This window comes from Artibeus jamaicensis, unplaced genomic scaffold (assembly GCF_021234435.1).
Source record: "Artibeus jamaicensis isolate MK-2021 breed Jamaican fruit bat unplaced genomic scaffold, CSHL_Jam_final contig_685, whole genome shotgun sequence".
Classification (NCBI taxonomy): domain Eukaryota; kingdom Metazoa; phylum Chordata; class Mammalia; order Chiroptera; family Phyllostomidae; genus Artibeus; species Artibeus jamaicensis.
Genome location: NW_026521924.1, coordinates 15,867,564 through 15,890,746, shown reverse-complemented (window position 1 = coordinate 15,890,746; position 23,183 = coordinate 15,867,564). Strand labels below are relative to the sequence as shown.

At 41.4% G+C, this 23,183-nt stretch overlaps 1 protein-coding gene across 2 annotated transcripts in view; it reads right to left on the bottom strand.

Annotated features, from left to right (window-relative positions):
• ASXL1 (ASXL transcriptional regulator 1) overlaps window positions 1-22,688 on the bottom strand; it is a 75,476-nt gene extending 52,788 nt beyond the window's left edge. Inside the window, exons 1-3 of one of the 2 annotated variants that reach the window (XM_037143214.2) lie at window positions 22,178-22,688; window positions 16,837-16,919; window positions 14,481-14,589 (exon numbers count right to left, since the gene is read on the bottom strand). In XM_037143214.2, the coding sequence (XP_036999109.2) occupies window positions 14,481-14,589; window positions 16,837-16,919; window positions 22,178-22,234 (249 nt within the window). In that variant the 5' untranslated portion in view covers window positions 22,235-22,688. Of the gene's footprint in view, window positions 1-14,480; window positions 14,590-16,836; window positions 16,920-20,427; window positions 20,581-22,177 lie in introns of those variants that run through there. The other variant, XM_053671053.1, reaches the window with a different exon arrangement.
• Between the last annotated feature and the right edge of the window lie 495 nt (window positions 22,689-23,183).

The following is a 23,183-nucleotide window of genomic DNA, read 5'->3' as shown; positions in this document are numbered from 1 at the left end:
ATTTTTTAGCTATTGTTCTTTTAAAGTAACACAACCCTGGTATATACTCTCTTGTATAAATTATGTATTTCACGATTTTAAAAAGCTAAAACAATATTATTCTCAAAATAACACACACCAAGCCCAGAAGGTTTTACAGGTATGTTCTACTAAAAAGAACAATCTCCATCTTAAAGAGACCACTGCAGAATCAAAAGGTAAACAGCAGTCTGTTTTGATACCAAAAGAGGGTAAGGTTTGAAACAGAAATATCAGATATGTCTCTCATGAACACAAAAGTAAAAATCCTAAATAAAGTATTCACACTCTAAACCCAGCAACGTGCATTTAAAAGGAAAACCATGTCAAGGGGACATTTATCCTAGGAATACAAGGACGCTTGAATCTTGACCAAAAAATAATAATAATAATAATAATAATATAATTCACATTACCAAACTAAAAGAAACTATGATTCATCACATTACTGCACTAACAGAATTAAACTATGATTAATTTACTCACAAATATTTGAGTGTCTCCTTTTTTTCCCAGGAGCTGGGGAGACAACGTTAACTAAAATTAAAACCCCTCCCCTACTGGAGCTCCTGTTCTCAAAGACAGACAACAACATTAAGCAAAATATATACATAACATATGAAACAGCGGTAAGTCCTAGAAAGAAAAACCTAAGGCAGGAAACAGGGATTAGGAGTGCTATGGGGCATGGAGGGGTCAGGGTGCAATTTGAACAAAGACTTGAAGCAAGAATGATGATATTACTGTATTTTGCCCCGTGTAATGTACTCCTATGTATAATGCGCACCCATGTTTTTGGCCCACAGTATAATACCTATTACGTCATAACTACCCCACGTATAATGCACATTCTTATTTCTCCCTCAAAAGTTTGGGCAAAAAAGTGAACATTATACATGGCAAAATACAGTAATTGGAGGGAAATCCTTTCAGACAGCTGAACCAGCAAGGGCAAAAGCTCTGAGAGGATTAACTGAGGCATGTTTAAGGATCATGAAGGAGGCCACTGTGTTTACCGAGCCCAGTGAACCAGGGGAATGAGTAAGAATAAAAGGCATGGAATAAGGGTGGAAAGCAGATCCCATAAGGCTGTGAAAGTGAGGCAAGATTCTGGCTCCTATCCTGAATGAAGGGGTTGGGGGATGGGACACTGGAGAATTTTGAGCATAGGAATGAATGACATTATCTGATTGATGTTTGGAAAAAAAATTCTTCCTGGCTCCAGTACTGAAAAGCATGACAGGAATGAAAGTAAGAGAACCAGTTTGGAAGCTACAATAATCTACAAGAAAGATAATAGTGGCTTAAATTGGAATGGTGGTGGGGGAAGTGGAAACAGGATATATTCAGAAAGTTAAGCCAACAGATTTATTGATGATTACATGTGCCATGAGGTTTTAACCTAAGCAACTTAAAAAGTGGGATTCCCACTAATTAATATAGGGAAGAGTAGGGTGAAACCAGTTTGAGGTGGGTGGGAAAATCATGAGATTGTTTTGTACGTGTAAATTCTGAGACACCATTAGTATTCAAATAAAGATAATGAATAGGCACCGGAATACATGTAAGTCTGAAGTTCAGGGAGGAATATCCAGGGTGGAAATCTAATTTGGAAGTTGTCAGTGATATAGAAACAGGGAAGCAAAGGAGACAAGTTAGCAAAACAAAAAAAGACGAAATCTAATTGTGTAAGGAGAGACTAAAAGAACCAAGTATTCATTTCCCAAATTCCAGACAGGCTAAGAACTTAATCTAGGTATCATGGCAGACAAGGGTGAGTTGTGGAGTTGAGAATCTAGGGATTGTTATGAGTCTGCATTAGGGGACAGTCACCTTTCCTCCAGCACCACACATCTAAGTGACAACCACTATCCACTGCTGCTGGAGACAAGTGAAGCCCCCAAACCATGATGCACTGAATTCCCTACTAGTGAGTGACCCTGGCTGGGGAAGTTCAGTTGGTTAGAGCATCCTCCCAATATGCCAAGGTTGCAGGTTCAATCTCTGGTCAGGGCACATATAAGAAGCAATCAAGGGGGTGGCCAACGGCCATCGAAGTTGGGCACCTGGACTGGCGTCGCTTTTATGAAGGATGAGGATTCCACTATGGAAGCCATATGGCATGGTCATGACATAGAAGAAAATGAAGAACTATCGAAAATCATTGAGATTTAGACTGCCGAAGACTTCCGCCAAGATGGAGGCATAGGTGGAGACGCCATGCTTTCTCACACAACCAAGTTTAGAGAAAACAAAATACTAGCAACAGAAAACACAGCCAGAACACAGAAAATTGAACTTTTCGGAAGTCCAATGACAACGAATTCTTCAGCCTGACTGGACAGAGGGGCGAAACCAGCAGTTGGCGGAGCAGAGTCGCACAGGAAAACTCGGTCAGACGGACTTAGGCACGCAGATCCCAGGCGTGGGGTTGCAACGGGTGGACCCAGTGAGCAACCTAGTGAGTGCGACCCAGTGAGCGACCTGTGGATCTGGCAACAGTAAAGGGCAGCAAGTTGATTGTGCCGGCGCATTCCTGCGCAGATAGACCAGTGAGGGAGTGGGCAGTGAGACAGGATTGAGCGGGTCCCAGCCACGGGAGGCAGCAAAGACGGCCACCATTTCCTGGCTCTGACCCCGCCCCCACATACAGCATCACAACCCAGCAAACTGAGCGACCCTGCCCTGGTGAACACCTAAGGCTTCGCTCCTCACCCAGCGGCAGGAAGCAGGAGAGGGGGACACCATTTTCCCACTCTGACCCTGCCACCATATACAGAGTCACAACCCAGTGACCCCACCCTGGAGGCCCTGCCCCGCCCCTAAGGCTCCACTCCTCATACTTAATGGGTGCGAACAGACCAAAAATGGCTCAAGAAGATCTCAAAGCCCCAGAGCCCATAAACCTAAGTGATGAAGAAATAGCCAAACTTTCAAATGCACAGTTCAAAACACTGGTCATCAAGATGCTCACAGAACTGGTTGATTTTAGTCACAAATTAGAGGAACATATGAAAGCTAGACTAATTGAAATGAATGGCAATGCACAGGAAACCAATAGTAATGGAAAGGAAACTGGGACTCAAATCAAGGGAGTGGACCAGAAGGAGGATAAAAACGACCAACCAGAAAAGAATGAAGAAACAAGAATTCAAAAAAATGAGAAGAGGCTTAGGAACCTCCAGGACACCTTTAAACACTCCAACATCCGAATTATAGGGGTACCAGAAGGGGGAAAGGAACAGCCACCAGTGGAAAACTTTTTTGAACAAATAATAAAGGAGAATTTCCCCAATCTGGCAAAGGAAATAGACTTCCAGGAAATCCAGGAAGCTCAGAGAGTCCCAAAGAAGTTGGACCCAAGAAGAAACACACCAAGGCACATCATTATTACATTAGCCAAGATTAAAATGAAGGAGAGAATCCTAGAAGCAGCAAGAGATAAGGGGACAGTCACCTACAAAGGAGTTCCCATCAGACTGCCAGCTGATTTCTCGAAAGACACCTTACAGGCAAGAAGGGGCTGGAAAGAGGTATTCCAAGTCATGAAATCCAAAGACCTACAACCAAGATTGCTCTATCCAGCAAAACTTTCATTTAGAATGGAAGGGCAGACGAAGTACTTCTCAGATAAGATTAAATTCAAGGAGTTCATCATCACCAAGCCCTTATTCTATGAAATGTTAAAGGGACTTATCTAAGAAAAAGAAGATAAAAAATATGAACAGTGAAAGGACAGCAAACTCACAGTTATTAACAACCACATCTAAAACAAAAGCAAGCTAAAAGGACAGCTAGATCAGAAGCAGAACCATAGAAATGAAGATCTCATGGAGGGTTAGCAACAAGGGAGTGGGAGGAGAAGGTACAGAAAATAAGTAGCATAGACAGTAGGTAGAAAATAGATAGGGGGAGGGTAAGAATAGTATGGGAAATATAGAATCCAAAGAACTTGAGACACATGGTCATAAACTAAAGGGGGGGAATGGTAGGGGTGGGGGATGCAGGGTGGAGGGGAATGAAGGGGGGGAATAGAACAACTGTAATGGCATAATCAATAAAATAAAAAAATTAAAAAAAAAAAGCAGCAATCAAATGAATTTGTTAAGTGGAACAACAAGTCAAAGTTCTTTCTTTTTTTACTTTTTTAAAGATTTATTTACTTATTTCTAGAGAGAAGAGAAGGGAGAAAAAGAGGGAAAGAAATATCTATGTATGGTTGCCTTTTATGTGCCCCCTACTGGGGACCTGGCCTGCAACCCAGGCATGTGCCCTGACTGGGAATCAAACCAGCGGCCCTTTGGTTCACAGGCCCATGCTCAATCCACTGATCTACACCAGGGCCAAAGTTCTTTTTTTCTCTCTCAAATCACTTTTTTTTAATGTTTTTTAATTCCAGCACTATTTAAGAGCCTGATTCTCAGGAACAGGCACTCAATCAAGGATCATTAGACATTTGAGTAAAGCACACAGTGTTGTAAAAATACCTATACTAAAGTACATTCATAGAAAAGAGCCCAAAAGTTCCAAAGGAGAGGCAGTTAAAAAAAAAGGGGGGGGGGCACACATAGAAGATCAGGAATTAATATGACACTAGATTTCAAAAGCTACACTAGACATTATTTTTTTTCTTTTGAGAAAAATAAAGCTTACATTTTGGAGGTTTTCAAATACTCCATTCCTTGGAAAAGAGATCCTGGTAAATACTCCATACTACATATTTCAATTTTAATACTAAAAATTATAATCCTTAACCAATTAAGCTGCTTGGCATAGAAACTGCTACGAATCAAGTTATAAGAATCTCCAATGTATTTTCCCACTGCGTTTACCCAGCAACCATTTACCAAGCACCTAGTATGACAGACGCTGTGGTAGAGCCAAGAACAAAATAATACAGATTCTCTGCCCCAAAGGACTATGAAAATAATGACATAATTATAAACTTGAAAGTGGTAAGAAGTAAAGTTCAAGGCACAATAAGAAAATCTAATTTAGAGATAAGAATCCTCTGAGGAACTGACTTTTAGGTTGAAACCAGGCAACAGTGGAGGGAAGAAAGTTCCAAAGGGAGACCCTAAAAGAGCTCCAGGAAAGAGCTCCACAAGTTCAAAGAACTGAAGGAGCAGTGTGGTTGAACAAGGTTTGGATTTTGGGGGTATATGCCATAGAAAACGAAACCACATTTAACAGGTATCAAATAGAAATATGTTAGGATCAAATTATGTTTTAAAAGAAATCCTTCTTGCCCTGGACAGTGTGGCTCAGTTGGTTGGCACATCATTCCATAAACCGGAAGGTCGTGGGTTCGATTCCCAGTCAGGGCACACGCTTGGGTTACAGGTTCAGTCCCTGGTGGAGGTGTGTGTGAGAGGCAACCAATCCATGTTTCTTTCCCTCTTTCTCTCTCCATGGTTCTCTGCCTCTCTCCCTCCCTTCCCCTCTTCTCTAAAAATACGTATGTCCTCCAGTGAGGATAAATAATGAAAACAACAATAACACTAAAATATAAAATTAAAAAATCCCTCCTGCTGCTGTGTGGATTACAAAGAAGCAAAATGGATTCTAAGGAGGCAAAGGTGAAAGCAAGTAGACCAAGCAGGGACCACTTCCTACCCAGCACATGAGGGCAACTCAGACTATGGTAGTGACAATGGAAGCGGAGACCAAAAAGAGAAGCTCTAAAAGGACTATTGTCAGGAACTAATTTACCAAAGAAAAACTGACATGAAGGGTCAAAGAGAAGGCACACATTTCAAAGTCCATCTAGTACAACTGAATCAAAAAGGACGGCAACTTCCAGAACAGAAAAAAAATACATCTTTTTCACTTCATATTCCTCTTCCAGCCCATGATGAACAAAGAATTTAAAGTTATTCTTTCAGAACCTTGAGTGTGTTTCTCAAATGTTTGAGAAGAAACTCATTTAATCGAAACTTAAAACCTCCAAACCTGTCCTCCACCTGTTCAAATCCCTCAAGTAACCAAAAACATAACTTTGTTACCATTTACTTAAACTTTCTCAGGCTGTTTCCCCATTAGTACAGACCTAGGAAACACATTTATGTTTCAGAAAGACTAATGTCAAGAGTATGATGCCTGGCTGGAATATAGTTAGAAACTCAATTAAACATCACTTTCCATCTTTTCTTCCAGATTTAGCTATGCTAGATTAAAAAACAACTTTCTTAGACTAAACAAGTTCCTCAAATAACTCTCCCAAAAAGCTGATCTGAAGGACTGAAAAAAGATCAAATGCAGTTTTCATTTGGCTGACCTAAAGGAAAGTGTTTTTTCAAATACAGTTCCAAGGCAGCCTGCAGCATATACAATCTCCTCATGTTTCTAGAACCCTGGTCCTTTAAATTCAGATTTTAAAAATGTTCATAACCTTTGTGTTTTAAAAAACACTTTAGTAACCCTGAAATTACCCTCCTGCTCACATACCCCTGCCCCCAGCTACTGCAAAATCATCCCAGTGGTAGTGCTTTCCAAGCCTGTTACCTGACCTTTACCAATTCATTCTTACAGGTCTTTGAACTTCAGGACAAACGGCAGCTAGTTCATCTCTTGGGCATAAAACCAGAGTCTGACCATGGCTCTGAAAACAATCAAGTTCTCTCTTCTCCCTGAGTTGGCTTAGAATTCTGTCAGATAATGGAATGCCCCTTTTATCAAAGGTGATTCTAGACGTTCCTTGAGAATCACTCAAATAACCTTTTATTAACTGAGGGGTGAAAGCCTTCATCAAAACGCAACTGCTGCTATCACTATCCAGAGCATACGGCACTGCTCTACTGACCAGGCCTTCTGTGCAATGAAGCAGTCAGCCTCCAGTAAATACCAAATGCATTACGAAAGAACGGGAAAGAAAAATATCCACGGCTGCCTTACTTTTCACACAAAATAGTCTAAATATTAGAATGTGAGTATAGTAAGTATCTTCACTGAATTTTTACTCTAGGAGGTTTTCAACAGATCTCCGGGTCCAAGAAAGACCCCTGGGGTGCTTGGGGCATGGGGTGGGGAAGGCAGAATCCACAGAGGTGGAGAAGCTGGGCCTTCAGGCTTGTTTCAAGCAAAATAGTTTCAGTCACCTGTTTGTATTTTGCAGCTCCACTTTATGAGATTAAAGGGTTTTACACCTGATGTATTTAATGACCAATCAATTTCAACTCCTTAATGCTAGAGAAAAAAAACGTATAAATGGAGCTATTTGGTAAGACATGAGGTGCTATGCTGGAACCTTGACTCCTGGAGTCCAGCGCTCTTACTACCACCATTTATCACTTATTCTAGCAGAGAAAAGAACACCTAGGACAGAAATGCCCCAGTATAACTAATGCACAGTGTAGAAATTCAAATCAACCAGCCAGAGTAACTAAAGAGTTCACATCTAAGGACATGAAAAGCTACTTTTGCTGGAGAAGAATTTTCATTAGAGAGTAAAATGAACATTGAGAAATATCAAGCAACTCATAAGATATTTCAAAAAGATGAAGTAACCAAAGGTCATAAAACCTGAAGAAAAACTCTTTATTGTAAATTGGCATAACAAAGAGAAATCTGATTCAAGAGGTGGGGCCCTGGGTTTTAATTCCACTCAGCCACGTGCATTTGTCAACACAGATGTGTGGTCACAGTAAAGTTACTTGATCTGTTACAGGCTCAGTTCTCGATCTGCAAAATGAGGATGGTTTGAGAGCCCCTGCCACAGTAAAATTCTACGATTCTAAGCTTTTTAAAAACCACATTTGATAAGGCTAACACAGGCTATAAAAAGACACTGTCTAAAAATGTCACTACCATTTTAAGTGAAACCAGAAATTCATTTTTCCAACAAGCAATATAAAAGTTCAAAACTTTTTCTACATCTAAAACATACCTTAAAATTTTATGTTGTTTCTAATGGTTCGGTTTCTGCCTTCAGCAATTAAGAGGAACCCGATTATAGACACAGCGTGGGAAAGACTTATTTCAAATGTCAGATTTTTTCAGATTTATATGGAACTGCCAAAGAGGGTAAGGCAAAAAAGGGTTCTTCAGGGGAGGGAGGTGGAAAGGGGTGGGGTGGGGGGGAGGCAGAAAACTATACTTGAACAATTTAAAAAATAAAAAATAAAAAATAAAATTAAAAGCTACCAAAAAGGCAAAAAAAAAAAAAGGGGGGGGGTGGAGTTCTTCAAAGATGCTTGCTGAACAGAAGAATAACCCAAATATGCATATTTTCTAATAAAACTGATATAAAAGGTAAAATACTAGAACTGGCTGGCTTAAGATTCTGATGACGCCATCTTCCACTTTTCATGCAGCCCATCTGTGTTTAGGACCCATTACACGCCGGACAGTGAAAACAAAGTCCCTGCACTTACACTCTAATGGGGGAGGCTAAGGATAATCCAGTAACCAAATGAACAAGGTAATTTCTGATACTGACAAGAAACAAATTTTAAAACCTTATAGTGTTGTGGAATTAGACTGGTAGTATCTGAGAAGATACTTTTGGACAAAGAACCAAATGACAAGGAGCTACCACAGAACTTTCAATATAGAGGGGCCAGCAAGTACAAGGGCTCTGAGGAGGAAACGAGTGGGGGATATTGGAGAAACAGAGTAAAGGCCAGGGTGGCTTAAGTATAATCACCAAGGAACAAATACCAGGAGAGCAGAGACACAAGGGCCAGTCAGGACAGTGACAGGATGGGAATGGCATTCTTAAAAGATTACTTTCTATGTTTGCTGTCTACCTATCAAATATCAAAATGGATTCTGCTATAGCCTTTCAAGTCACAGACTATGTAATCTTATTGTATCTAAGTCTAAGATTATTCCATTTTTCCCAGTACTTAATGATAATATGTCATTTTGAAACTGCCATAAATGTGGAGTTGTACATGAATATAGTTTTTAGCATTTTTGTTAAAAAGGTTTTATTTATTTATTTTTAGAAAAATGGGAAGGGAGGGAGAAAGAGAATAAGAGAAACATCAATGTGCAAGAATATATCGACCAATTGCCTCTCTCACGCCCCTATCTGGGGACCTAGCCCCCAATCCAGGCATATGCCCTGACTGGGAATCGAACCAACAACCTTTTGGTTCACAGTCATTCAATCCACTGAACCACACCAGCCAGGGTTATTCGTAAATATATTAATTGTAGTTCTATAAATAACAGTGAGACTGCAATAATTATTTCCCTTTCTTCCTTCAATTGCTTTTCCCTTTTTTGTATTTGCAAACTGTAGATTTTAGTGGATGAATGGATTTTAGTGGATGAATGTTTCGAGTGTAGTTTCCTTTTTTTTTTTACCAAGTTGTATTTTATATTTAAAAAATATTCTACATTACATATTTAAAAGATTCAACTGAGCTTGTCAATTAAATTAAAAGACCCTGAAGGCTGAGCCCTATATTGCTACAGGAGGTATAATAAAGTGCAAATAGCCACAAGTGACTTGAGTGACATTTTGATTTGCATACCATCCTACGAGAACACTGAACAATGTTCAGATGACTGCAGTAATAATTCCTGACGGCGGGTGCTATAATGACTCCTCACCAATCCAGGTTAAACTCACAAGTGACACAACCACCAAGTCACAAAAGCATAGTAGTTCAACATGAAGGTCCAAAAAAATGCAGAACACAACACAAAGAACTCACAATGGTTTTATAGGGTGATAAATCCCAACTGTAAAAAAAATGATATAAATCCTACCTCTGGCCAGGCAATGATGGACACTGACAGCTGACTTCAGGAAGGCTTAAGGAAAACAACTCAAATCAAGGATAGACTGCATCTATCCCATGCATCCCTGAGGACTAGCTCTGTGGGCTGGTGCAAGCATCTACAACAGACTCGCAGATAGAGAATAGACTGACAGCTGTCAAAGTGGAGGGGGGTTGGGGGCTGGGTAAAAAAGGTGATGGGATTAGCAAGAAAAAAGTTCAGATACAGACAACAGTATGTAATTACCAGAGGGAAAAGGGGTGGGGGGAGAAGAGGGTAAAGGAGGGATAAATGGTGACGGAAGGAGACTTTACTTGGGATGGTGAACATAATACGATATATACAGATGATGTACTACAGAACTGTACATGTTAAACCTATACAATTTTATTAACCAATGTCGCCCCAATGAATTCAATAAAAATTTAAAATAAATAAAAAATAAAATATAGTGTCAAATGAACCATCGCATTAGGCAGGACAACTTTCCTCAGAGAAGGAACCCTGAGGCATGCCCCAAAATAGTGCAGCTCATCAGAATACCTTTATTAATCAGGGACGAAGCTACACAAATGTACCCAGACTGAAAAGACTATTTTCAACTTGCAAAACCACAGAGGTAAATATAATTCTGACCTTGATGGCCCCACTAGAAGAGATTTCCAAACATGCTGGGGTGGGGCAGTGGGGATGAAAAATACCAAGCCATTCTGTACATGCTTTTTTTCCTTAACACACAACAGAAAACTTAGGGGGGAAAAAAAAAGCCACGGGATTTCAGAAGTCACTACCACCTTCGAAAGGAAAAATGAGAAATATGAGTTAAATAATCTGTGTCCTCCTCCACACCAAACACTCCCGTCACTTCCATCGCTCACTGCTGAGAGGCTCCAGCCTACAACCTGGAGTAGCAGACTTGATCCAGCTGTACACACATAAAGGAGTCTGAAGATAACCAAGACTTGTATACTTCCATTAGTCCTTTAAAAATGTACTTACTGCTATACGACAACTGACTTGGACTGTTCAGAAAATATCAATGCCATGAAAGACAGAAAAAGCAAGGGAACGGTCTTACATTAAAAGAGATTAAAGAGACATGAAAACCAAATGTAATACATGACTCTTGACAATGATGCTGGAGTTAATAAGCTATAAAGAACATTTTTAAAACTAGAAAAAAACTGAATACAGACTATATATTATATACTACTATATCAATGTTCAGTTTCTTTGTTTTCCTTTTATTGAATTTATTGGGGTGACACTGAATAACAAAATTATACAGGTTTCAGCACACGGTTCCACAGCGCATCATCTGTACACTGTATTTTATGTTCACCACCCCAAATCTCCACCCATTCAAGTTTCTTGAAGGTGATACCGATATTCTGGTTATGCAGGATAATGTCCCTGCTCTTAAGATACTTTCTAGCCCTGGCTGGCGTGGCTCAGTGGATTGAGTGCAGGCCTGTGACCCAAACAACCACGGTTCGATTCCCAGTCAGGGCACATGCCTAGGTTGCAGGCCAGTTCCCAGCAGGGGACACAAGAGAGGCAACCATCCATACGTTGATATTTCTCTCCCTCTCTCCTTTGCCTCTAGATAAATAAATAAAATCTTAAAAAAAAAGATAAACTTTCTAAAATATTTAGGGGTCAAGAGTTAACACTTCCAAATGGTTCTGATTAAAAAAAAAAAAAAAAAACCCTATGTAGAAAGGGATAAAGCGAATGTGGCAAATCTGTAACAGTCATAAGAAAGCTGGCTAGGTGGAGTATTCACTGTAGTACTCTCGTTTTACTGCAGGTTTGAAATTTTTTCAAAATAATAAAATGGAGGATAAAAAAATTTTGTCAAATTCTTAACATCACCTTGACCTTGAGCGCTTACTGGGCAGACCTGGGTTCTCAGATGACCAGCATGGTAATCAGCTGGTTCAGACTTTGGGGACCTTTTTTATTCACTCCTTAATAATAAGAAAGTAAATGCCTGCACAACTCCTGGGAGACAGTATGACAATAATGAGGCATTTAACAAGAAAGGAGTAATTAACATACTCATAACCTTGAATCTAGAATCCTAAACAGTTTTTAATAATATTAAGGCCTACCAACATGTGCCACCACGGTAAATACATTCATGGAATAAAGGAAACAGCAAAACTATAAGAAAAGTCTGATCCATTTTTTCAAATATTATTAATATAAATATTACTTAAGTGGCAGGTAGCAGAATATATGGGTTACTTTCATTTTTCCTGCTACATTTTGCTTTCTGTTCTATTTGCATATATTGCTTTTATAGCAAATCAAAATTAACAGACACACATAGATAATCACACAAAAATTCTACCAAAGCCATAGCACTAAACACCTTTCATTTTAGCTGAGATACGAGCTAAATGCCAAAGGCAGATCTTGGAATATCTTCATCAAAATTATCAGCAGTATTTATCATCAAATGGCAAAACAAAAGGATAATAAAGTGTAAGAATATAGCCATTATGTACTAATTCATTCATTAAATATGCATTTGACAGCTACTTTGCACAGCATCCTAGTGGATAATGAAATAAGTAAGAGCTGGTCCCTGCCCTCAAGGAGTTTGGTCTCACTAGGGCAACCAGACAAGCAAACCATTAATAACAACAACAACAAACCCCACAAAGAATATCAGAGGGGTGGTGTACCATTCCAACCAGCAAGACGCTACGAAGACTGAGCAACAAAGCCAAAGACAGATGAGAGGACACGCTGCATACATCTTCATTAACTCATCTCAGACAGGGTGCTGCAGACTCACAGAACACCCTCAAGTTTACAGCAGATTCATACAATGGTGTTTATCCAGTTACATTAAAATTAAAATGAAAAATTTAATTCAGTTCAAGTATTTATCAAGCATCAGCCCTGGCAAGTGTGGCTCAGTGGATTGAGTACCAGTCTGCAAACCAAAACCAAAGGGTCTCCAGTTTGATTCCCAGTCAGGTCACAGGCCACGGTTGTGGGTGGGTCCCCAGTGGGAGGCACATGAGAGGCAACCACACATTGATGTTTCTCTCCCTTTCACCCTACCTCCCCCTCTCAAATAAATAAACAAATAAACAAATAAATAAATCTTTTAAAAAATTCAACATTTTTGGTAAGATTTTTTAAAATGTATACTGGTATGACAGCTGTCACAATAAAATCTAACAAAATTGTTTCGAATGATGTTAAAGACAACTAAGTGCTACTACAACCATCATATGAGGAAAAAACGAACTTTTTGGCCAACTCAGTATTATGCTGCCTCTTAACAAAAAAAAAAGTCTGAAATACCAGAAATAAAAACAATACAGCCCTGGCTGTTGTACTTAGAGCCCCTCTCTAAAAACAAATAAATTAAAAAACCTTTGGGGGGAGGAGAACAGTATAGAAAACACACTTGACATGTACATTAACGGCAAGTTTTATGACTACAGGCTATACAGTTAGTTGATATTTGCTCAAGTTTTAACTTTGAATTAAACAAGTCTTTCAAAAAAAACTAAAATGGAAAAGTCTGTATATGGACTACTGCAATTTATAACTGCATTATGGAAAAACGTGTAAGGGAAAGCATCAGATTTTCAGTTTCCTCACAAGTCAACAGGTCATCTTGTCTACATCAGCAGCCAGGAAACTACATACAACCCCATGCCAAATGCATGTTGCTGGTTTTTTTGTTTTGTTTTTTAAAGATTTTATTTATTTATCTTTAGAGGGGAAGGGAAGGAGAAAGGGAGAGAAATATCAATGTATAGTTGCCTCTCATGAGTCCCCTGCTAGGAACTGGCCTGCAACCCAGGCATGTGCCCTGATCAGGAATTGAACTGTGATCCTTTGGTTCACAGGCCCGCACTTAATCCACTGAGCTACACCAGCCAGGGCTGCCTGTTGCTAGTTTTTGTAAACAAAGTTTTATTGGAACAGTACCAGGCCCATTCATTTGTGCACTATGTATGGTTCTGTTGCTAATTTTTGTAAATAAAGTTTTATTGGAACACATCCAGGCCCATTCATTGGGGCATTGTCTATGGCTGCTTTCCTGCTACAATGCAGAGTTGAATAGTTATGATAGAGATAGTATGGTCCACAAAATGCAACATATTTATTACCTGGCCCTCTTCAGGAAAAAGTTTGCCAACTCCTGGTTAAATGATTGCCATATATATCACGAATGGTAGAAAAATAATTAGCCTGTTCATTGCAGCTTTATTAAAGCTTTATTATGAACTCTACCCAATTTAAGTTCTCTTCCTTTGTAATTAGTGTCACTTAGTAAATGCTAATGAGTTTTTGAAAATCTACAAGTATGTTCACACTTCAGTTATTTTCCATAGAGTAGGTCTTACTTTAGCTGCCCAGTAATTTATCCTTCACAATATTATTACAAACAAAATCCTAATTAAGGCACATTTGCAATTACCATACCCCACACACACTTATCCCTCTATTGCATAGAATCTATAAAGACATAGACAAGGAAAAGCTGAATATAGACACAACAGCTAATATGACTAAATTATTTCCTAATATCCTGTTCACACTAGAACATCTCAGTCAACTGCCATTTAGGACCAACAGCATCAGCCATCACCTCCTTACTTATTAGACATGGACCTCATTCCAGACCTCCCAAGTGATTCTTATGCACACTAAAAGCTTAAGAACCACTACACTAAAACAGAGTTTCTATTACTTACTTTGAGTGTGAAAAGGCTGATTCGGCCAGGCAATTTATAAAACAGCCCCTCTCCTCCTCTTGAATTGGAATGTAGCATGGCGTTGAGACACGCAAGAGGAGATGTCCCACTGTAAAAGAATACAAGGATGAGTGAGTCACACAAATCCATAAATCTATTTACTCAAAGACCTAAGACCCTCTGACTCCTTCTTAATAAGAAGCACAGCAAGAAATAAAGAAAAAAAAAACAGATCCCATGATAATGATTCCACTTTGAAAGTGGGAAAAGAGTGCCGTGGACAATGTGACTTGGCAGGGCATCATCCTGCAAACTGAGGGTCGTCAGTCCAATTCCTGGTCAGGGCACAGGCCTAGGCTGCGGGATCAGTCCCCGGCTGGGGCACATGCAAAGGGCAACTAATTGATGTTTCTCTCCCTCTCTTTCTCCCTTCCTTCCTCTCTTAAAAAAAAAAAAATAGCGAAAGAGTAACATGAAATTCACATCAATCACACCCAGAGAACTCAGTTTTGAAAAAACACTGAGTGTTTTTTATTTATTATTTAAATAAAGAATTTTAAATTAACCCTGGCTGGTGTAGCTCAGTGGATTGAGCGCAGGCTGCGAACCAAAGGGTCACGGTTCGATTCCCAGTCAGGGCACATGCCTGGGTTGCAGGCCAGGTCCCCAGTAGGGAACACATGAGAGGCAACCACACATTGACGTTTGTCTCCCACTCCTTCTTCTTCCCATCCCCTCTCTCTAAAAATAAGTAAAATGTTAAAAAAAAAAAAAAAAGTCAAATGGATTTGGTACCCAATAGTGCTCAAACATTAAATCAAGAAAAGTTATTCATGGTCCTGCTGCAACAGTACACCAGAAAACAATGACAATTCAGTGAATTCGAGGCTACTTACTAGATCTGAAAATAGAAAAGCTGTCAAAAATACAGACAACTGCCCATTACTGTTAACTGAGCTTGGCACTAGCATGTGCTTAGTGGCTAGGCTCACCCGAGTACCTTCTCTTCCCTCTCCTCAGCATGTTAAAAAAAGTACAAATATATTAAGTAGAGCCTCTTAGCATTTTCCAGAACTGCAGGCCCTAATTTATGCAGTGTTAAAAATAATTTCCAAATCTAAAAAAGCCATTAAAAAAATCTATTACTTATTCTGCTTTGGAACACACTGGATACTAAAAAAGTTTTCACCAAGAAACCAATCTCTAAAAGAAACCTTGAGCAGAATCTGGAGTATCAAGTGGGTGTGCTAAAAATCTCTGTTACAAGGGGGAACAGCATGCTGGCAGAATCCTTCTGAGAACAGTGTAACTCCTACACATTATACCTCTCTGTCTACAAATTACAAGGCTGCTCGCTCATCACAGCCCCGTGACTGCTTCAGAATTCCTGTAAGAGCAAGAAGCAGAAACAAGTTAAGGTTCTTAATCCTGTTTGTCCCAAAGGGACTAGTTTACCTTCTATAGGCAGAGTGGTCCAACAGCAGTGCAGACAGCAGCATGACGAGAAGAACACCATAAAAACAAAAATAAAGCACAATTATAACATTACACAATACACAGATACTACTTAAATGAATGTCATGTAGACAATCCCGATCTTCCCTCCCCACAAAATATCAACTTGAAAAAGTCTGAACTGACAGCTAGAAAGTGAGTATCTTTTGACTCTAAGAAGCTAAAGCTTAACCAGCAAAAACATATGCTGCTTATTCTGAGTCCCAAGAAGTGAGTATCTTGAACTATCCTCTTTCATTTAAAAGAAAACCAGTTACTGGTTTTCATGCCTGCAATTCCTTTTGTGTTTCCAACTTGTTGCTTCTCCAGGAAAACCACCTCATAGGATAACAAAATCAAGGTCACTCCAAAATTCACTATATCACTAATGGCTAGACTCAGCAGGAAAAAAAAAAAAAAAGCCAGTGGATTTTATGATGATAAGATCGCCCTCCTTTGATCCTAATGCAAAGAACTTCATAGATACAGTATAAAGAGAAGGGTACTTTTAGACTCCGTACAGCTTATCAGAGTCCATCCCTTCTCTACTACTGAAACTTACAAAACAAAGTACAAGAGAAAATGTGCAGACTCCATACACACACAAAAAAACAAGCTCCACGTCAAGACATAAGGGAGAGCGAGGGTGAGGAAAGCCACTGGACCTCTGATGAAAAGAAATGGATGTTCACACTCCCACCCTACGCTCAGGAGGACACACAACCTGAGACATTCCATACCACCACCAGACACGAATGCATGAGTGTGCACACGTATGCACATGTGGACTTATTACTAGGTAACTACAGAAGAACACAGGTACTATGAAACCCTCGTGTTAAGCAACAAAAGCAATACAAACCTCATTTCCTTTAGTCCTTCTGCTTCTATGACCTGCAGAATCTGTTTTGGTGTCATTGGAGCATCTGAGTAGTTTTCTAGCACCTAAAGAAATATAAATGTTCTAAATTCAGTATACTATTTCTATTTATATCCACCAATCCAATCATGGGCTACAGTTCTGCTATGAGATATCACTGATGACAATTTCGATATTTCCACAGTTAAAATTACTTCAGAAATGAAATTATATACATAGTTGCTAAAAAGACTGCAATTAACTGAAATATTCTAATTCTCAATTTCTTAAATCACACTGTCTTAGCAATGCTGGTTACTGCTTAACTTGGTAATGTTATATGACTAAACCAACGAATACACAGTGCTATGCAATAATTTATAAGACAGAAATGCATTCAGATTTTCTTTCCCAAGGAAATTTGATTAGTACCCACATTTTTAAATGATTTTCACCACTGAGTTGTGAAATCCTGATGTTAACTGCCACAGCACTGTTTGCCATTTGGCAACATGATGCTTATCTATGTCCTACATGATTGGTACGAGCAAAACAATGAGGAATACAACATCTCATTTATGTCAGAATCATCTATAAGTCATGGCAGCAGTTTCTCGGTGAGCAACTGCAGCTCTGTGACTTGAAGAGGTTCAGCTGTTTTAAAAACGTGGTCCTACTCAGGCAGAAAAGGACAGGCTGTCAATATCTTTGTACTGCCTCTACCTGGGCAGGTGGTGGGGTTACCCCAAACCATACGAACATCTTGCAGTCATTCAACAATGGCAGCAAAGTACTGCTCTGTCATGAATACTGATACAACGTCAAGTAGGAATTGTGACAGGACTGCAGCTGAAGGTTGCCACTGTGGAGAACATGTACTCTCAGCGTGAAAAAAAGTCAACTTTTGGAGCAGTAGATGCTCAGATAAAACCCCCATTCTTAACTTCTCCCTTTTCAATTTTCATTCTCCTTGAGTAACATTATCGTCTCTCACAATTTCAACTACTACCTAAATTCTGATTATGAGAATCATAATTAGATTCTCACCAGAATATGCTAACCCAGACTTCTCCCCAAACTTCAGACTCAAATATTCAGTTCTGTACTGAGCACCCCCCTTGACTGTCTACTCTGATTCTTCCGCCCTCTTCCTGCAACAGTCTAGTTCAGAAACCTAGGAGGCATCCTTCACTCTCACCTGTCCTCCAGTTCCCACAGGCAGTTTCCTACCAAACCCAACACAGCAGCCTCTAATGTCCCTGCAGCCGGCCCTGTTTTCCTCACACCCATTCTTCCTCTGCTGCCATTCTTCATTCAGTAAATACATAAATACTTTGTGCCAGGGACAATTCTAGGAATTCATCAGTAAACAAGACCAAATACCTGCTCCAGCAGAACTTACCTGCTATAGCCAGAGGTCAACCCAACAAAACAAACATGCCCTCATCACTTTCCTGCTTTAAAATCCCTCAACAGCAACCTAGCTTCAGGAGAATCCACTCTGCTGGCCCACTGGAAAAACAGAACCTAAGTAAAATTCTGGCCTTCTAAACCTGGACAAGTAAGCTACCCAATCTCAGCTTAGGTTCCCCCATGTATAAAGGAAGGACTTTGATGTCTTCCTCAAGAGTTTTACAGATTAGAGAAAACTAAGTGCCTACAGAGCCTGGCACATAAGACCCTCATAACATGGTCTGACTGTCTCTGTACCTGATTGCCAAGCATACATACTACACAAACTTTATGTTCCAAGAACTACGTGTAGTTCTACCCAATTCCCACACTCTCTACCCTGCAAATTCTCTCATTTTCTCCCTCCCTCTCTCACATCTCTGTGACAGGCCGAACTCCTACTCGCCCTTCAAGATTCAGTTCAGAAAGCACCTTCCTCCAGGAAGCCTTCTATAATGTCTGCCAGGAAGAGGTGAATTGTCTTTTCAGTGCCCCCATAGTTCCACAACACAAATAATTCATTCTCCAAGGCAGGACAGTTGAGAGTGAAAGGAGGAACTGCAGGAACTGCTTATGCCTGGACGATAAGCAGGAACCAGGATGTCTGTTTACAGTTATACATACATCTATGGTAGCATCTATCAGGTCTATAGTAAAACTGTTCATGTGTCTAGATCTTCCCCATATCCAGAAGACTGTGAGTTCCTCAGGAGCAAATCTCATCCATCTTTGTATTCCAAGAAACTAAGTACCAAGTTAGGCACTGCTGACTTAAACCCACAATGAACCCTAAGACAAACTTCTAATGTTCACTGTCACAGATATATTTCTTTGATATTAATGAAGTGTAAGCTGAGCTAGTGAATTTTTGTAGGATACCTTTTTAAAAAGAAGCAGGAATCTGAAAAAATAATTACCAATTATTTAAACAATAATTACGAAGAGCTTGAGAATCTAAGACAGAGGAAACAAAATCTCTAAAGGGAAGTTATATTAAAAGGTACAAAGTATTCACTTTTCTCAAAACTGTATATGCCTAAAGCTTTCAGTATAAGGACAATTCAGCACTGTTCTATTCCTAGTCTTTCTAGAACACACTTTAAAGAAAAGGGGAAAAAATCTCTCTCCTACTTCAAAGGCGGAAAAAAAAAATGTTTGAAGTAAGAATGGTCAGTCATGAATCAAAGTGAAAGATAAAGCCCTGAAAAGAAGAGTTCCTCAAAGCCAGGGGAACCCATTGAAGGGTGTTAGATCTACAGGGAAATCCCCTTGGCTATTTTTCCCCAAACAAATTCTTCCTAAGAAGCAGGCGGATTTACATCCATCCAACCCCCTAAAATCGACCTCTTCCATCTAAGGAAGACAATACTAAAAAAATGTTTGCAAGAACATCATTTACTTCTCAACATTATTAACATTTGCAAAAAATCAATCTCCTGGGGCCTACTGCTCCACCAAAATTCTCCAGAAATCTTTCCTTTCCTACCACAATACTTTTTTAAGGGGTTCCCAGGATCACTTGCCATTTGAGCAAGGTCAGAAGCAATCTGAAACACCCCCAAGCAAGTGCACCTGGTTGCCAAGGCAGGTGCTTCACATCTACCTGTCCAAAGAGCAGTTTGCTCTGGCGCCCTCTCGTTGGGGCTTACTCTAGTCAAGCTTCTCTCTGTCCTGTGTGAGCTCCCACAAACTCTGCAGCACTCAGGTTGTTACAGCATTTTTTTTAGTGGGGAGAGGACTCTGAAAGTTCTCCCTCACCCACCAACAAAAATTCTTAAACAAAAAACAACAAAAGATAGGCAAAATTATGCACTGTGTTCCCACATGCTATCTCACATTTTTAGGTGCACCACAAAGTAATTTTTCATGTTAACTATTTTTAATGAAGAGCCACAGAAGGGAAAAAGAAAGCTTATTTATATAATTGGATATAAAGTTGAGCTAATGATAAAACAGAGAGCAACCTAGACACTGAAGTTCAGATCACAATAAATTAAAGAACCTAAAGAGGCTTAACAGAACAGTGGACCCCAAATTCCTAGTCCTTCAACTTGTAAGAGCCAAACCAAGAGAGCTTTGAGACGCAGACTTTAGAATTGTGCCAGAACATAAATAACAGGATTTAAAGGTACTTTCACCTACCTGTACCAAGTAAAACTCTGGCAAGAAAATTTCCTTTTTGGCGCCATGAGCCTTTAGCACCTGCGTAACAGGAACTCAGAAGAGAATTTCAATGAACACCCAAGACTCAGCCTAGAGGAGAAAGAGAATGCATCCTTTCGGCTCTCCTCTACTCTCCTTTAGGCCTGAATTTGTTTTCAGGTGAAGCAAAACTGGAGAAATCCTGAAAGTCAGCAAAGCTTTCAATTTTGACTGAATCAGAAAAAACAATTAGGAACTTCAAATTTCATACACCAAAACAAATTAACTTAAGCACAAAACTTCAGCACACAAACATTGTTATTTCTGCTTCTTGGGTAACAAATGCCTGGGGAAAATGATCAGGAAAATTCTCCTCTAAACCCAACAGCTTTAATTCTTGCTAGTCAATGACTCGAGTTTTACATACTTCAAGCAAAGATGTACCACAGATTTGTAACAACCCCCAACACAGATTCTTGCACAACACCTTTGAAGCAGGAACCACACTTGTGAATAAAGGGTCAGAAGGTTAAGCTTCATGTTCCACTGAAAGTGACCTATAGCAATTACATATAAACTACAGGATGTCAAGAGACAAGTAATGCCCACCTGCACTATAACCCTGCTCTGTGACAGTTCTAAAGAAGTGACATCTTTGGGAGAAGTAGAACCCATTACTACTGCCATCAGCGAGATTTTGTAAGAGCATGTCCCAAAGCATGTGTTTTGTGGGTGCAAAACCAAAAGGAAGACATTTCACTAACAAGGCCTCTTGACACCTTGAAAACAGAAAATTCCCAATTCCTCTAACTAGGCAGCTTCAAACACTCAAATTATTCTCTCCCTTGCTAAGTCCTCAGTGAGCAGTGTCTTCAGACACTTGGTCTTTGTCCAACACTTCATGTATACATGCACCAGGACACTAAGGAACAGAGAACACACACACAGATACATTCTTTGCAAAGTGTTGTCAGTCCTCTGCCTCCCTCCAGTCTAGCTTATGAAGTAAAACACTCCAGTCAGCCTTTCTCAAAGTGCAGTCCATGGGCCACCTGCGTTAGAAACCAACCCAGGCAGCTGGTTAAAAATGAAGATACTAAAGCAGTACTCCAGAATCTCAGACTCAGGTCTTAAGCAGGCCTTAGAACCAGCATTCCTAACAACCTCCCCAGGTGTCCCCACAGAACCCTAAAGTTGGAGTACCAATGCACAGGGTTCAAGTGGGAGTAAACACTGATTCACACCTGGTAAACTCCACACACCTGGTTCAGACTGTGAAAGCTCAAAATGCCACTCTCGTCCTTGGAACTGGGGGCGCTTCCCCACCCCTGCAGTCAAACGCACCACCCCCTAGCCCACCAGGAAACAAGGGAGGAGCTTCCGACCCTTCCCGGAAACCTAACTCCCCCAGAGTACATAAACCAAGCTTCCCCAGACCCCCAGACGCTGCCAAATCGTGGGGGAGGGGAGGCTGGGGCTGTGCCGCCAGGAGGGGGAGGAGCCAGCCTACCAGCTCGCCCCTCCGCAGGAATTTAGAGGGGGGGCGGTCGTGCAGAAAAAGGCGCCACATCCAACGCGGCGGGGGACCTTTCCCCACCCAACGCTTGCTTTGGGGGGTAGTCGTGATCTGGAGAAGAGTGGCCCCGCCCCTCTTGCGGTGGGCAGGGCTTCGCCCCTCCCCCCCCGTGGGGGTGCGCGGAGAGCCCACCCCCACCCCCTCAAGCGAGCCCCCTAGGGCGGCCCGCCTTACCAAGCGCGCGGCCTCGGCCCACGTGCGCTCCTTCTTCCTCTTCTGTTTGTCCTTCATCCTCCTCTTCCTCCTCCCAGGCGGCGGCGGCTCCACGCGGGACCTCCGGGCGGGGCGGGCTGGGGAGGCGACGGTGCGGGGCGGCGGCAGCGGCGGGGGGCGCGTGGCGGCGGCGGCGCGCGAGAACTCGGGTGCGGCCGGAGATAGGGGGCGGGCGCGCAGGGACCGACTGGAGCGAAACCCGGCGCGAGAGCGGTGATGGGGGAGGGGTGGCGGCGGCTCCACGCGCCCGCGCTGCGTCAGTCGCCCACGGCAGCGGCAGCAGCCCCACGATCGCTAAGGAATGCAGCGGCTCTGCATAACCACGGGGTCAAAGGTCACGGCTCCGGCCTGCCCCCCGTTTTCCCGCTCTGCTAAGGGTCCAAGACTGGACTGGCGGCGGAGACGGGAAGGCGAGACGCAGCTTTCCTTTCGGCGCCCGGGTGTGTGAGTGTCTGCTGTGGGTGTGTGTGAGTGTGTGTGAAGAGTGAAGGGGGGGAGTATGGGGGTTTTTTTTTTTTTTTGAACAAAAACAAACCGAAAGGACTACTGGGAATCGTAGTCCCGGCTGCCTCTCTGGACTCCCCCGCTCCGGAAGAATATGGCTGCATGAAACGTTTGGACCACACCTCCCGGCGTGCCCCGCGGCTCGCCTTTCCGCCCTCCTCTCCCTCGGCCTCTCAGAGCTTGTTAAGGAAGAGAGACTGGCAGATATTCGGGGAAGGCTGGGCGGAGTCTCGCGAGGTGCGGGAATTGGCTGGGGGCCTGATGCATTCTGGGAGGCGATGCTGGGAAGAGGCGGTGGCTGGGCTTCCCCAGCCACGTTTAACCCACTCGGTACTTTTCGCCACGGAGGCACCGGGCGGGTTAGGGTGGAGAATCGAGAGTTGATAGCTCTATTCCCAGCATCCACTTCATGCTTCTACCCGCCTAAGTGGTTCTCCCTGATAGCTGTCTTCGATGACAAGAG